Raw genomic sequence first — 16543 nt, 5'->3', positions numbered from 1 at the left:
TAAAGGAGACTGTATATCGCCGCAAGGAAACAATCCAGTCCGGATGGGCGAGCCGAAAAGTAGATAGGGAGGGAACAAACAAGCCTCACTTCAAATAAAAAGCCAACGTTTACCATAAAGGATGACGCGTGCCAATAAAAAGCATGGGCGGAGCTTCCACTCCACATCCAAAATCTCCTCATGGGCAGAGCTTCCACTCCACTTCCAAAATCTCCTTGATGATAAGCGGCCTCGCAGAGCGCGCAGCGCATGCGCTGCAACGCTAGGCAAGACCTAAAAAAAGTGTGCATGGGCACAAGAAATCGTATCCAACCCATGCTGAGTTTTCCACGCATACTCCTGGGAATGTTGGCGAATAGCAAAATGTTAGAAAAGTACGCCCAGGTAGCTATCTACGCCCTTACTTTCTAACTTTTTTGTCCAAGAAGCCAAGCTTCCCGTGCGAAGTCCCTCCCTAGCCTGTGCAGTAAAGTACAGGACAGACTGTGCAGGGGACTTGCAGCTGGGCTGGGGAATGGAGCACGCAAGACTGCTTGGTTTCTAGGCACTGCTACGCTGACCTCCTGCCTCAGGTGGGAAGCGCAAATGAAACGCAGGCTTGGGTCTTGGTACCTTCTCAAATCTTTGACACCCTTAGAACGGTAAGAGGACTCGGGTAGTGTGGCAGAAGGGTGGGGGGGCACCTAGAACATCTTCCTTCACCTACAAGAGAGCACAGAAGGAAGAGACTAGAGAAATAGAAATACCCTCACCCTTTCGCCTTCCTCCTTCCGTACCCTCTGGCACTGCAATCCGTGCAGTAGAAAAGGGACAGATGTGGTGACGCCCAGAGTGAAATTAGTGCAGTAGAAAAGGGGAAGGTCATGATGTAGCAACATTCAGTGTGAAGTAAGGGAATGTTTGGATGATTAATATTAATTCAGCAGTGACCTACTCAGTGTAATACATGATATGTTTTGTCAACACTACACAATAGACATCTGGAGTCAAATAATGTTAAAGGGGCACTGATAGATGCACATAATTTCAAGTGAAATATCTGATGATCCATGAACTACAAGAATGAATGCCACTGGAACCCCTAGCTAGCCAAACACCTTTACATTTACTACCACTTACCGAAATACACATTTGTTCAAATCTTAAACATTAAAGCTGGGCTTACCTGGAAAACATAGCTTTCCTAAGAACTAGGATCAGAGAGTCCCTCATCGACATACTGATTTTCAGCAGGGGCTGAAAGAGAATTGAAAAAAAGTACTAAAAAGTTTAAGACTGAGGCTATACAATTCAGGAACTTGCAATATTATGTGCACCTTTCAAACTATGTTCTTTGTCGTTCCACAGCAATCACTTGCACCTTAAAGTTTAATCAATATTAACTAAAAACTACCCCAATACATATTCGTCTCTTCTGAATGATAAAACAAATGTGCATCCTATTGGTGTCAGACTCCATTTGGGGGCCTTTATCTCCATCACTCTCCGCCTCTTGTTGTTGCTGTTGCTACCTCTTACTTCAATTTCCTCCTCACAGTAATTGTATTATATTGCATTATTTGTGTAGAACTTACTACTTATGTGGGGCTTTGAAGATCTTGCCTACATGGGTAGCACGCTACATCTTGTAAGGTGTGTGGTTGGAAGTGTATTTCTTTTGTTTTGATCCTATGTGCGAAGTGTTTCCGTGTCATGCTGGAGGTCCTTAGGTGCTACTATCTTGTTATGGGACACAGCACTTAGCAAAGTGATGGATGAAGAAGTAGGAGAGAAAAGCACACAGTTCAGTTGGATCCATACAAATGCTCAATGACAACCTCCTAAAAGCATTAGTTGTGAAACTCCATCAGTAGGCAAGCATAGCATCCTTAGATATATTGAGTTATCTTACAGTTATATTTCTACAGTACAACACGATACTGTGCACCTTACACAATTTGTATAATGTTTCCAATCATCAAAGCAGACAATATATTTGCTGCATTAAAACATAAAAATGTGATGGGTAAACTGCAATTATTTGAAATAAACTTGTGGGGACTGGAAAATGTGTGACATTTAAAAGCATATTCCATTACAAGCCCAGGCCTAAAGGTGTATGCTAGGGAACGGCTAATGCATATTTGAAAAAAATAAAGGTCCCTACGGTATGCTGTTTAAAGTTTTCCCGTTGAAGATTTACACAAAGAAAACGTGGTGGGTTGAAATCTGAATGCTTGGGGACATGCTAATGTACCGCCTTTAAAAAAAAAAAACTCACTACTCTTACCCGTGAGTAGCAAAGTTGACTTTACTGAAAAGCAATGAACTTTCAAGGCACGTACATGCAAGGCTGATGTGGTGCACTTGAAAAATGTAATATACCAGCGCACTGAAGTAATTTTTTAATCCACTGATGCTGAAGCTGCTGCTTTGAAAGCAGGATTCGGTCGAAGCAGAAATGTAGAAACAGGTCACCTTCCATCCTAGCTACCAATTACCTGGCTACGCTGGACCCAATCCGATCCCGAGGATGACTACAAACCTTTTATAGAAGAGTGCTCAAGTGGCACAAACAAGTGGAGACAAACGTGTCGCAGGGAACAGGCAGAGCTTGATAATTAAAACTCCTGGGCTCCGTGTGTGTCTGAAATTTACACAAACTTTGTTCTCTCTTCATCCAAAGTGCTCAACAAGTTGCCCGCATGTCGTAACCCTGCTTCCTCCAATCCTGGCCTTCTGTTCCCAACTCATCACAGAGTGGAGTGGGATCAGGAAAGCTGGCTGATCCACCCCACTCTGTGACGAGTTGGAAAAGGCGGACCCACGCTGACTGTTTTGGAAAGCTCAGCCTGCAGCCCGAAGCACCCAAATGGAGTTGGTCAGCTATGATGGTGCACTTCACAGGGGAAGAGTGGCCCAACAATCGGGCAGGCCATAGAAACAAGGGCTGAAATCAAGTAAGCCCTAAACATTCTGCGACACGGCACATGCGCAGTAAGTGCATGTGCCTGTCAGTGCTGCTGTGACTGCCTGTTCCTTGCACAGACGAGGGTCAGAACTTGAAGATTTGCTGAAGGATAAATATTTAGGGCAGCCGGTGAGATGAGTTTATTTAATTAAAAAAGTATTTAAGGAGGCAACAACTAGGAGGGCGGAGCCCCCACGCCCCCACACCTACACAGAGGACCGCCCCAGCTCCAAGGACTACATCTTCCTCAGCAACCTAAATTTCCACATCGATGAGCCCAATGACGAAAACAAGCAAAAGACACACAATTGATGGACGGAATGCAGAACAAATAAAATCATTCACCCCCAGTCAAGAGATCTGGGTTAAATCCATTATTCTTTTGCTCACCATGCCACCCCAGTTTAGACCTGGCCATATGCAAATCAGTCTTGACCCCGTGCCTCATGGGAACAGTCCAGCCCGAACTGCCAAGCCAGATCCTCCCTGGACCGGAAACAAGCCTCCTAGGACAGGTTTCAATGACGAAAACAAGGCACACCTCTTTGACAGTATGAGCATCCTCGTGTTGACCCAGATCATTCACGACCCTACATACGCCGCAAGACACACACTGTGCTCAATTTTCCTCTTCAGCAACCGCGTCAAATACAGTCATGACACAGAACTCACATGAAATGATCACTCCATCGTCCACTTCAGCATTTCCAGCCCCGGCACCACCACCCCAAGATGACCAACACCCTCCACCAGAGGTGAGGTGGAATAAAATCTCAGAGACCAGCTGGGCGAACGCCCACAACACCACCTAACCAGATACCACCACCAACCTCATATAGGTATTGAAAAACTTCACCACCTAAATAACCAATTGCTCAGAAAGCATCGTCCCCGTCAAGAGTAACACCCAGAGAAAATCCTCTAAAAAGTTAAGCTGGTACACCCAAGAACTCAAAACAGCGAAACAAGACAACAAAGAGCTGGAGAGGAGATGGGGCAACAGCAAGGGCACCTCCGACCAGGCAGCCTTCATGATCTTCCTATACCTCTACCACTGCCTGCTGAGGGCAACAAAGAAGACAGCCATTGCAGCACACATCAAAACCAGCACCAACACCAAGTAACTTTTCAACATCGTTAAGAAATTCTCCAGCCTGGCTGCCAGCGAAAACAACATCACACCCTCACAGGAGCTGTGCGACAACCTCGCCCACTTTTTCCACGGAAAGATCGCATACATTTCAAACCCCAACCTACACCAATGGACTTCCTCGACAGATACGCCACCACCATAACTGACACAAACCATGCACTGCCCACCTTGAACATCTTCTTCACCCAGGACACCACCTCCACCATAAAATCCATCCACTCAAGAGCTTCCACAGACCCATGCCCGTACAACATCTTCAACTTCGGAAACCGAAGGATCGGACAGGAACTCACCACCCTACTCAACACCTCTATCACCACCGAAAAACCTCCTGAAGCCTGGAAGCACGCCAAAGTCTGACCACTATGCAAAAACCCCTCCACAGACCCCAGCAAACTCAAAATCTACCGGCCAATCTCCCTGCTACCATTCTCAGGGAAGGGACTGGAAAAGATCATTGACAATCAACTCATGACACTACTCGATGCCTCACAATCCGGCTTCTACAGAAATAAAAGAACTAAACCTCCCTGATTGCAGCTACCGATGACATCTGAACCCTCCTTGACTGAGGAGAAATAGCAGCTTCAATCCTCGTTGACCTCTTGGCAGCCTTTGGCACTGTAGCCCACCACACACTGATCGAAAGACTCCACCAGATCGGCATGCATGGGGATGCACTCAGATGGATCACTTCCTTACTCACCGGAAGAACCCAGAGGATCCATCTCCCACCTTTCACCTGTGAACTCAAGGAGGTCAAATGTGGTGTCCCCTAGGGCTCATCCTTCAGCCCAACACTCTTCTAGGCATATATGACCCAGCTGGCCAACACGATCTCAACATAATTTCCCACGCAGACAAGACCCAACTCATCCTCTCACTCACCTACGATCCCACCACCACCAGAACCAACTTCCACAGATGCATGACAAACGTCGCCAACTGGATGAAGAACTGCCTGCAGCTGAACACAGAGAAGACAGCAACACCTGGCACCCACTCCCTCCAACCATGCCAGAAACCTCGGAATCATCATTGACGGACAAGTTAGTTACCGTCAGTAACGCCTTATCTGGTAGAGACATGATCTAGCCACAGATTTCTTACCTATGAACTTCCAGGCATCAGGCTGGATCCAGGAGATTTTTGATTACAGTACCCCAGCGCGCCGGTAGGTGGGGTCGGTCAACTCCGTGTGACGTCGTAGGCGTCGTGTTCGTTGTCGTCATGATGTCCGCATCGTCAATATAACCACCACTCCGGCGCCCTGACATCAGTACTTTTCACGACTTTTGATGCCAAAAGCACAGAGCCATGAAGTGACTGATCATAGTCTGTTACAAAAGGCAACTAGGGCCGTGAAAGGAAAAAGCCCTCAACAATAGAACCAATTCATAGTGTGGGGAGGATGGGTGGCTCGCTTAAGAATCTGTGGCTAGATCATGTCTTTACTACGTAAGGCGTTACCAAAGGTAAGTAACTTGTCCATCTGATAGAGACATCATGCCGCAGATTCCTTACCTTTGAACAGATACCCAAGCAATGCCATCCCCGGAGGCGAGACTGCAAAAAGGTTTAGACCAGGAAGTTCTGCAAGACAGAGCAACCAAACAGGCCTTGTCTGCGAACCTGGAAATCCAGGCAGTAGTGTCTGGCAAACATGTGCAGCGATGCCTACGTGGCTGCTTGCCAGATATCAGAAACAGGAACACCACGCTGGAGAACTGTGGTGACCGTTTTTGTCCTAGTGGAATGGGCTGCAAGCCCTTCAGGAGGATCTTTCTTCACTAAGGCATAACAGATTTTGATAGAGGATAGATAACCCAGCGGTATATAGCCCTCTTCTGAACAACACGCCCTTTCGATTTTTTTGGGCAGGCATAATTTTTTTATTTTATATATGAATTTTAGCGAAACTCATGCTTGTTACATACATGGCATCATATAGTGCTCCAACACAAGTACAATGTAACAACCCGTGGCGGTAAAAGTACAGTGGCAGATACATTTTCAAGATACTTGTTCATAAAGTGCAGCGCATAACAATACACAAGAGGGTCCAACACTACAAAGCTATGCATCAGTGTCATGTGGTGTAGCACTGTCCCGTGCTCGGAGATATTGCAATAGTGGTTCCCAAATGTCATTGGGCCTAGACGTGGTGAGAAGTTCTTCCGCGTATAAGGCCAGGGTGTCACCACAGTATACCAAATCTTTTAACCACTGTTTGGTAGAGGGACCAGCTGGACTCTCCCACACCATCGCTACCCCCCGTTTTGCTAGTAATAGTGCTATTTTTACAAGTCTACCCACAGTGCCCTTCAGGGACGGTACCAGACTCAGCAGACATACCTGTGGTGTACAATCCAGTTTGAGACCAGTCATATCTTGCAATATTTTGATAACAGCTAACCAGAATGCCGCTATCCACCCACAGTCCCATGCCAGATGCCAAAAATCAGCGTCAGAGACGTCACATCTTTTACATTTGTCATTGTCCCTTAGTCCATATTTAAACAACTTATGTGGTGTGTGATAGACCTGGTGTAGGTATTTAAAATGGATTATCCGCAAGTTGCTAATGGATGTGAGAGCGCTAGTGATCTGGCAGCAGTATTCCCAATCTTTTTGGGTGAGTTGGGGATCTAGTTTTGCGTTCCATTCTGATAGGCTCACGTTAGGAGGTAGTGGGTTTCCTCTCTAGTGGCACGGTATAATTTGGTCACCAGTTTGTGTCTCGTGGGGCTGATAAGAAGGGGGTGTAGGGAAGTCAGCGTCGGGGGTGAAGTTGGGAATGTGGGATAGAGTGCCTGTAACACCTTCTTCAATCTGTGCATGGTGAAGGTAAAGAACTGCGTCTGGTTCTGTACATAGCTGAGATCTTTCTGTGTTATAAAGACGCCCTCAGGGAAGAGGTTTCGCATTTTGTCAATACCAGCCAGTGTCAATATGCGCATGACACCTTTGTTGTGAGTGGCCGACATCCTTGTGTGATATGCCAGAGGCATAAGTGGAGAGTATAATGGTATTTTCCCAGCTCTATTGCCCAGCTGCTATGGTAGCGCCTACAGAGTTGATTTCAGATTTGGGCGTACCCATGCGTGTGTGGGTCACTATAGAACTTAGAGGGATAGGGTGTGCATCGCCGTCTTCTACTGCCACATGTGGGATGAAATCGTGGGAGTTGTACTAATAATGTGCATATTGAGCTTGAGCGCAGCGGTAGTACAGGTGTATGTCGGGTACACTGAATTCCCCCCCTGTTGTAGTCTAGAGTAAAGGTCGCCAGACTCACTCGTGCCTGTTCACGCCCCCCAGATCAGCTTAGTTATTAGTGTTCGTATTGTTTTAAATTATATTGTTGGAAGCTGTATAGAGATGGTGTTGAAAAAGTAGAGGAACTTAGGTAACAATCATCTTGATTAGCGCCATGCGGTCTGCCAGCGATAGTGGCAGCCGTATCCATCTGTCAACCTGTTGTTCCAACTTAGTACAGGCTGTGCCATAGTTTTCTCAGATTACTATTTTGAGATCACGATGGACCCATACCCCAAGGTGTTTGACAGGATGAACTGACCACTTCAGGGGGAATTCAAGTGCATGAGGGGAGGTAGACTCAGTTAGTGGTATCACCGTTGATTTGGACCAATTTATAGTGAGGCCTGAGAAGCGTCCAAACCATATGAATTCAAGGAGCACCGGCTCCAAGAACGTATGTGGCTCTCTAACGAATAGAAGCATATCGTCAGCATACAGGGATATGCTCATGGGGCAATAAGCGAATTTCAACGCTGCCGCCCTATGTCGCTGTCTGATGTTGCAGGCCAGAGGCTCCAGCATTATCACAAAGAGGAGTTGCGACAGGGGGTATCCTTGTCTAGTATCTCTGCAAATCCGTATGGGATCCGATGTGATGCCTTCTACGCGTATACGTGCAGTTGGGGCTGTGTACAGCAGTCGCGTTCAGCTGACGAAAGTGAGGGGAAATCCCATACGGAGGAGGATGTTAAAAAGATAGCTCCATTCTATGGAATCAAAGGCCTTGGCTGCATTTAGCCTCACGGCCGCGGCAGTCAGACCTGGATCTGGTAATGTGATACATTGCGAACAACGTTCTTAATTTGTGTGTAGTGGATCTTTCGGATTTAAATCCGGATTAATCCGGTAGTACTCACTTGGGCATCAGTGAGGTGAGTCTGGATGCCAGGATGTTTGCTAGCAGTTTCGCGTCGATGTTAATAAGCGACAATGGACGGTAGGAATCACAGCGACATGGTGGTTTATCTTTTTTCAGCAAAGTTATGATTAGGGCCTCCCTGAGTGTTGGCTGTAATGTGCCTGCCTCATAGGCTCGGCGTACATTTCAAGGAGATAAGGGGTGAGTTCTTCTGCAAACTCCTTGTAGAATGCACAAGTGAGTCCATCAGGATCCAGAGCCTTTTTGTTCGGAAGGGTTTTTATCACAGACTTAACGTCTTCTACGGTGATGGGTTGACTAAGATACTCCCTATGGCCATCGGAGAGCCATGCTAAGGCAATGTCCGATAAGTGATCGTCTAGTTCCATGGCCAGTGTGCTAGTCTGTGACGTGTACATCTCTGCAAAGGTCATGCGGAATTGAGTGACGATAGCTGCAGTGGAGTACTGGTCCACACCCGCTGTGTCAGTTATTTTAGTGATGGTGTGTTTGTCCTCCCTGGCTTTGATTTTAACTGCTAAATTGTGTCCCGGCCTTCCTCCCTCCCCGTACGCTCGGACCACGTGTCTTCTAGACAAATATCTAATTTTGCTATCCGCCAGATTAGTGTATTCAGTTAATGATTCTTTCATTTGAGCCAGAAGTGAGTCACTCGGTGCGTTCTCATAGTCTCTCTATAGCCTCCGCAGGGTGTGCTCAGTCTTAGACAGCTGACCACGCAGGTCTTTCAATATCCCCGCAGTAGTGTTTATACATTGTCCGCGGATCGTGGCCTTGAAGGCTTCCCACAGGGTGGCTGCACTGTCTATGGTTTAACAGGAGTGTGATCCGATAGCGCCCTCGGGAGTCCCTCTATGTCTGATTCCCAGGCTGAGCTGCGCTCGCTCATGAACCAATAGTCCAGTACGGACCAGCTACCATGTGCCGTTGAGATAGGAGTCCCTTCAAGTTTGTCTGGATTTCGCAGTCTCCACACATCTGTCAGGGCAAGCTCATCTATACCATTGTTAATAACTCTTGCAGCTCTAGGTGATTATCCCCCTGTTCCACTTGACTTGTCCTTGCTGGGATCTAACTGAGTCTTAAGATCACTTCCCCAGATGATCGTGGCGTCCGGCCATTCTCGCAGTATTGAGAGTATGCGCAGGTAAAACTCAGGGTCATCCGTATTCAGACCGTACACATTCATCAGGGTGACTACTCCTGCTAATCTGCCGTGCGTTATGGTGTATCGGCCAGCTTCATCCATGTGGCTTTTGATCGTAGTGAAAGGCAGGTTCTTTTTGATGAGCGTGATTACCCCCCTAGCAAAGGATGAGTACGATGAGGCAAGTCTGTACTCAGCTCATTTCACCCCTACTTGTGTTTCAGAGTGCCGTGTCAGATGTGTTTCCAGTATGAGGGCGATGTTGGCCTCGTGGCGGTCTAGGTATGCTAGTACTTGTTGTATTTTGTTGGGAGAGTTAAGCCCACGTACGTTCCATGTCAGGAAAACAATGTTGTCATAGCCTGTGTGTACCTTTGGCATAGGACATGTAACCTGCACTATATGCCAACAAAACTATACCACTGCACAACTTGTAATGAGAGATCAGAGTAACGTTGAGCCACTTTAACAAAATCCCCGTGTCCCCCCTCCCGCCTCGACCCCCTGCCCACTTCAGCGACCCCAACATGCCATCCCAAACCACCCAGAACAATGCCCAACAGAGAAAATAAGCTGCCATAACATCTGCGAGGAATACCCATAGGGAAGCGCTGGAGCGCAGAATCCCTCCCAAGTTAGAAAGGGAGGTGGCTGGAGAACAATAATATAAGATCATGCCTGGATCCTGGTACAAACCAACACATGCATGCAGTAATATATATAAAGTAGCATTCAAAGGGAGATGTTATCTGCAGCATCAGTGTCCCGGTTCGCAGCGGGGCTGGAGGCGGCAGACATTGCATGATAGGTGCCGCTTGTGTAGAGCTTGCGTGATGAGACAGCATGCGGTGTCTGCCGAAGCAGGGCCGCGTGCGGGCCAAGACGTGGTGTCCCCCGCAGTTCCTTACGAGGAAACCTCGTTGACGTCGTCATCAAGAGTGGAGGAGTCTCGGTGTCCATGCTTCAGTGACTTAGTATAGTCCATTGCTGCATTTGGCGATGTGAAAATCCTCGATTTACCATTCAGATCAATTCGCAACCGCGCCGGGTATAGCATTGCTTGGGAGCTTTTTCCCCCATAAGGATCTTTTTTGCTGGTTGGTATTCTTTCCTTGCAGCTTGCACCGCTGCAGTGAAGTCCAGGTAAAAAGCAAGTGAGTTTTCTTCGTGGACTATGTTCCCTTTCTCTCTGGCCATACGGAGAATAGTGTCGCGGTCTCTGTAGTTCAGCAAACGTGCGATCACGGGGCGCGGAGGAGCGCCCGGCGGAGGTATGGCGGCCAGAGAGCGGTGCGCACATTCTACTTTTAGGACAGCTAGATGTTCGGCCCTGAAAATCGCCTTCAACAGGGATTTAATGTATGTTTCGAGGCGACCCGTGTTGGTAGATTCTGGCAGGCCAGTAATACAGATTGTTCCGTCTAGATCTGGCTTCCAAGTCCTCGTTATTGGCCTGTATGACGGCAAGTACCTTCTCCATGTCTGAAGTTTTGGATGGCACGTGCTGTAGGACGTCTTCGGCATCAGACAGGCGCCTCTCCTAGACGCAGCGCATGCTTGTCCAGCTTATTAGACATATTGTCCCTCCGCTGGTTTAGATTATCAATCTTGCCATCAATGGTCTGCAAGCTGGTCTGGACAGCCAGAAGCGACTGTCGAGAGGCTATCAGCAGGGGTATCTGCTTCTGAGTCCAACGTGGTCCATTGTTGCGACTTGCTGGATTTGCGGGGTTCAAACGTGAGACGGGGTTGACTGCATTCGGTTTTGCCCATTTTTGTTCCGTGCTCTCGTTTTTGTAGGACAAGGTACTGATGGCGTAACAAACCTGGGCTTAAGGAGACAGTGTGGCCTGGACCAACTATGCAGTGGCAGTTCAGTTGCAGTGCAGTTTAAGCAGAAACCCAGTAGCGACTATGATAATAGTGGGGTGTCAGGATCTTGCAATTATGCTCCCCTTACTAACAATGTCTTCAGTCTATCTGAGTACAGCCCTCCTATCACACTGGGTTTGTCGATGAATGGAGGCTATTTCGAATTACCAAATCGCCAGAATCTTCTTCCTAGAGTGGGAGTCACAAGTATAGCCCCAATAGGCCCTAGCGTGGCGAGGCACCGCGTGTTGGTAACGAATGTCAGGCAGGGGTCCGAGCTACACCCAGAGACGTGGCATTGATAGTCTATTCGCTCGTAGAGCCCGCTTGCTGTTGAGGTGGGCCCCAGTAAAGTGCAACGCCAATTTAGATTTGCCTGCTCGCAATTAGCCCGGATAATGTGTTGCCGTAGGTTAGAAGGGACCAGAGGCAGATCGTGGTGCAGAGTTGTGGGACGCTACGGTATAGTCATTAATCCATGATAATGTGAGTTATAGCAACGGTTATGCAGACTGTTGTGGGTAAACGAACCTCATGTACTCCATGGGCCACGGTGACTCGCCAAGCCTTCCAGCACGCCGCAGAGAGACACAGTCATTGGTGCAAGGCACTGCCGCAGGAATTAAGTCACGGCGTTCGTGAATTCCACGTGTAGTGCCGACCGCCCGGGCACCCAGTTGTTGTTGGGCTCAGGCGTAAGGGTGCGGCGTACATCCTATTGCGGTTCTGCCAAGAGATCTCTCTTCCTACCGGGCGGCACACCCAATGGTTCACAGGCAGCAGGTGGAATGTAAGGCGACGGCGGCCCAAGGAACAGCGCGCCCAGTATTAGGCCGATGCGGCGCACGGGGAGATGCCGCACGCCCTCAGCGACCGCGGTGCAGTCCAGGCCAACGCTGTATGTCTTTCAGGTGGGGCGGCGGGCCGTCCCTCCTGCACCGCACCATCGTGCACTCACCGGTCATATGTAGCAGACGGGGCTCACCAGTTATCAGCGCCGGTATCACCTCCGCACGTCGGGCACGGCCTTCGATCAACGCCGCACCTGACTCGCCGGCCCCACGTATAGGCCTTAGGCCGCCATCTTCAGCAGTTAGGCCCGCGTCAGGGAGCCCCGGCTATCGTCGCAGTCGTAGCCGCTGGTGGCAATATCTTCCCAGAATTGTGTGCCGCCAGTGTTGCGCATCGAGGACATATATTTGAAAGCGTAGAATGTGGGCTGAAATAGCAGGATTGTTGTCGGATATAATCTCCAGCCGGCGGAGCTGCACTTCGGCGCAGCCATCTTGCCGTGCGCCCTCTAGCGCCCTCCCAGCACACCCTTTCCTTGCACCCACGTGCCCCATAAAGATTTGGTCATCGACTCAGAACTCTTTCGTTCGATCGAGGTAGAACAAGAACGCTCTTTTAGGGTCAAGACGATGGACACTCTCCTCTTCCTTGGAAGGGTGCTGAGGTGCATAGAAGATGGGTAGAGTAACCGAACACCCCATATGAAAGAGTGTTACCATCTTAGGTAGAAAAGATACCCTTGTGCGGAGCACCACTTTATCCGGAAAGACCATCAGGTAAGGAGGCTGTGATGACAGTGCCTGCAGCTCGCTCCCCATCCTAGCAAAGGTTATTGCCACTAAGAAGGCTGTTTGATTGGTGCGCAGCTGCAGAAGGCAGTTGTGCAGCGGCTCAAACGGTGCACACATCAGAAAGGTGAGACCCAAATTAAGGTCCCAATGTGGCACAATAAAGGGTGAAGGGGGAAACAAGAGGGTTAACCCCTTCAAGAATGTCTGCACCAGAGGGGATTTGAAAAGAGAAGACTGATCAGGCAGCCAAAGAAAAGAGGAACGGGCTGAAAGATAGCCTTTCAAGGTGCCCAGAGCAGAGCCCCGCTGGGCCAAGGAAAGTATGAACAGGAGGATATCAGATAAAGATGCAGATAGAGAGTCAATAGACCGGACAGTACAATATTTACAATATTTGGACCATGGGCAGGTGTATACTGACTTTGTGGAAAGATGCCAGGCTGCCAGAATAACCTCACAAACTTCGGGAGGAAAGTCGAAAGCTGTCAGCTGTTGCCGCTCAATCTCCACGCAAGGAGGCAGAGAGTGGACAGATTCGGGTGGAGAACCCTCCCCTGCTGCTGCGACAGGAGATCTTTCCGAAGGGGCAGCCTGATCATAGGATCGATTTTCATTGCCAGATGCTCGGGATACCAGACTCTCCGTGCCCAGTCCGGAGCCACAAGAATGACTTGTACCCAGTCGCTCCTGATCTTCTTGACCACTCTGGGTAGGAGGGGTATGGAAGGAAAGGTGTACAGGAGGCCAGAGCTCCACTCTTGACGAAAAGTGTCGCAGAGCGAGAACAGCCTTGGAAACACCAGTGCGCACAACTGCTGACATTGCGCGTTCTCTACGGAGACGAACAGATCTTACCAAGGCTCTCCCCACCGCTGAAAGAGTCCATGCGCCACCTCCAGATGGAGACGCTACTCGTGATCCGCTAGGCACCTTCGGCTGAGTTTGTCCACTCTGGTGTTCAAAGAACCGTTCAAGCTAAGTTCAGAGATGCAAAGCCTCTTGACACAGGTTCCAAGACCCCACCCTGCTTTGCTTGTTGCATCACCACATGGCAGTCGTGTTGTCGGTGAAAATCTGAGCTAGCCAACCCTTGCTGGACGGCAAGAAGGCTTTTAGTGCCAGCCGGATCACCCGAAGCTCCAACAGGTTTATGTGGAGCCGGGCCTCCACTGGAGACCAGAGTCCTCTGATCTTCACCTCTCCCACATGTCTGGATGGGGAAGGGAGAGGGGTCTGCCTCAGACCCAATCGCGGTTTGATAGCCACCCCTGCAGGTCTTTCGTAGTGTCCTCCGAGATCTGGACCAGGTCAGTGAGATTTTCTCGATGCTGCGCCCATTGGAACTTCAGGTCCCATTGGAGAGCCTGCATGGTCTATCTGGAATGGTCCAAGAGAAGCATCCAAGAGGCCATGAGGACCAGCTGCCTCAGAGTCATTCTCACCGAAATCCAGGATAGAGGCTGAAATATCGGCATCATAGCCCGAATATCCTGGACTTGCTGATCCAGAACTGCTCCGATGAAGTGGAGTGCCTGAGAGGAAGTCAGGTGTGTCTTCGGCATATTGATAATGAACCCCAGGGAATGCAAGACATTCGCCGTAGCCTGCAGATGGGAGACGACTGCCTGGGACAAGCCCACCTTCAAAAACCAGTCGTCAGGATAGGGGAAGACTGGAACCCCTGATCCCCGCAGATGAGCTGCGACCACGGCCATCACCTTGGTGAACCCCCGCGGGGCACTGGTGAGGCCAAACGGGAGCACAGCCAACTGAAAGTTTTCCTGGCCCACTGTAAACCGCAGATAGCGACGATGAGCTGACAGGACGGGAATGTGGAAATAGAAATCCTGCAAGTCCAAAGCTACCATCCAGTCTCCCGGGTCTAGGGCAGACAGTACCTGAGCCAGAGTGAGCATCTTTGATTTTCCCTTCTTGAGGAAGTAGTTGAAGGTTCTGAGGTTGAGGATAGGATGAAGGCCTCCATCATTCTTTGGAACCAGGAAATAGCAGAAATAGCAACCACAGCCTATTTCTGACCTGGGAACGCTCTCTATAACTCCCTTGGCCATGAGAGCTTTGACTTCCTCGCGGAGTAGCGCGAGATGATCCTCTGTCAGTCGATCATGAGTTGGAGGCATGAAGGGAGGGGTAGACTCGAAGGTGAGGGAGCATCTCCTTCGGACTATCTGCAACACCCACCTGTCTGAGGTGATGTCGCTTCAGTGGTGGAGGTGATGACGTATCTAGCCACCCACTGGACACTCGTGACCGCAAAGGATAGGACTAGGAAGGTTTTGTGGTGGAGGAGGGGATGGTGGCTTAGCTCGACTTCTAGCCTACTGACCCTAGAGGACGGGATGAACTGCGGCAACGGCCCGCATAGGCTGCTGAACTTGTGGAACCCGCTAGCTGGAATGGGGTTGGCGCAGTTGGAGCCCCTTCCATTGCCATGAAAGGAGCAAAAAGCAGTAGCAGGCCGGCATGTAGTACTGAGGCCCAAGGATTTGGCCGTAGCCCGCGAATACTTGAAGCTCTCAAGCGCTGCATCAGCCTCGTCTCCGAAGAGACGTAAGCTATCAAAAGGCATGTCCATGAAGTTTACCAGGAAATACCCGACGTCCTCAGCCAGGCGTGGCACCTGATGCCCACCGTCGTAGAAATTGCTCTGCCCAGCGAGTCAGTCATGTCTAAGCCACAGCGAAATGACGAACTACGCTGCATCTCTGTCAGGTTCCTCCATTCCGAATCCTCAGGACCTCGATGCTCTAAAGGGGCCCACCTCTGGACAACCCCAAGTCAGGCATTATGTAAAAACACAGACTTTTGGGGTAATCGAGCGGGAGAAGGAAAGGGTAGGGACTGCGGGGAGGGAGATCTGAGGAGGAGATAAAAGCACAGTATGAACACAGAGTCTACCAATAAGATTCAGAGAAACAAACTGGAAGCAAAACAGCGTTTTAACATGTCCCACCCCTCACCTGAAAAGCAAAAGGTAGCGCGTAGGACATAGAAGAGAGCTGAGGGCAGCGGCAAGTTCACCTCCTGACACTATGTTATAAGACAAACAGAAAAATCATAGAATGAAATCTGACCATTCGTCATAATGTACAGGAGACAGTTTTTTTTCTCTTGCCACCCTTCCCACCTACCGATGTGCCTTGAGGTGAGGCTAGTAGCCTAACCTAATGTGGCAACACACCCTCTTCGAGCCTCTCTCCTATGGTAGAGATAAAACGACAAAAGGGCAGATGAGCTTTCCGGACCAAAGAACTGTAACATCTTGTCTTTAGCCAGGATAGATTTGTAGAGTGCAACCAAAAATCACCAGCATGAACTGTTCACATAAACATCCCACATGAATTAATGTAAACACCGGCTTCTAAGGAATTGTCCGCTGAGAACCTCCAGCGGGAAACTATATCAACAAAAGGCTCCCTTGCCCAAAGCGGGAAGTATGGTCAGGCTCCTCTGCATGAGACCGCGGATTGCGTGTCTCTACCAACAGAAGAGTTCAGAGGGATCAAGGGAACAAGAAACTTAAGGCTCCTCTGCATGAGACCGTGGTTTCCATGTCTCTGCCAACAGGCCAACAGAGGAGCTCGGGGGAATCAAAGGAACAAAGAACGTAAGGCTCCTC

The 16543-nt window shown here is 49.2% G+C and overlaps 1 protein-coding gene across 3 annotated transcripts in view; it reads right to left on the bottom strand.

Moving 5' to 3' along the window:
* The window catches only part of FANCI (FA complementation group I), a 556119-nt gene that overhangs the window by 406557 nt on the left and 133019 nt on the right, over window positions 1-16543 (bottom strand). For all 3 annotated transcript variants that reach the window (XM_085644440.1, XM_085644438.1, XM_085644439.1), the window contains exon 16: window positions 1166-1236. In XM_085644440.1, the coding sequence (XP_085500566.1) occupies window positions 1166-1236 (71 nt within the window). The remainder of the gene's footprint in view (window positions 1-1165; window positions 1237-16543) is intronic.

The sequence above is a fragment of the Triturus cristatus genome, chromosome 3_1 (assembly GCF_964204655.1).
Source record: "Triturus cristatus chromosome 3_1, aTriCri1.1, whole genome shotgun sequence".
NCBI classification, from domain to species: domain Eukaryota; kingdom Metazoa; phylum Chordata; class Amphibia; order Caudata; family Salamandridae; genus Triturus; species Triturus cristatus.
The sequence above is the reverse complement of the archived record's forward strand: the minus strand, read 5'-3'. Positions and strand labels throughout refer to the sequence as shown.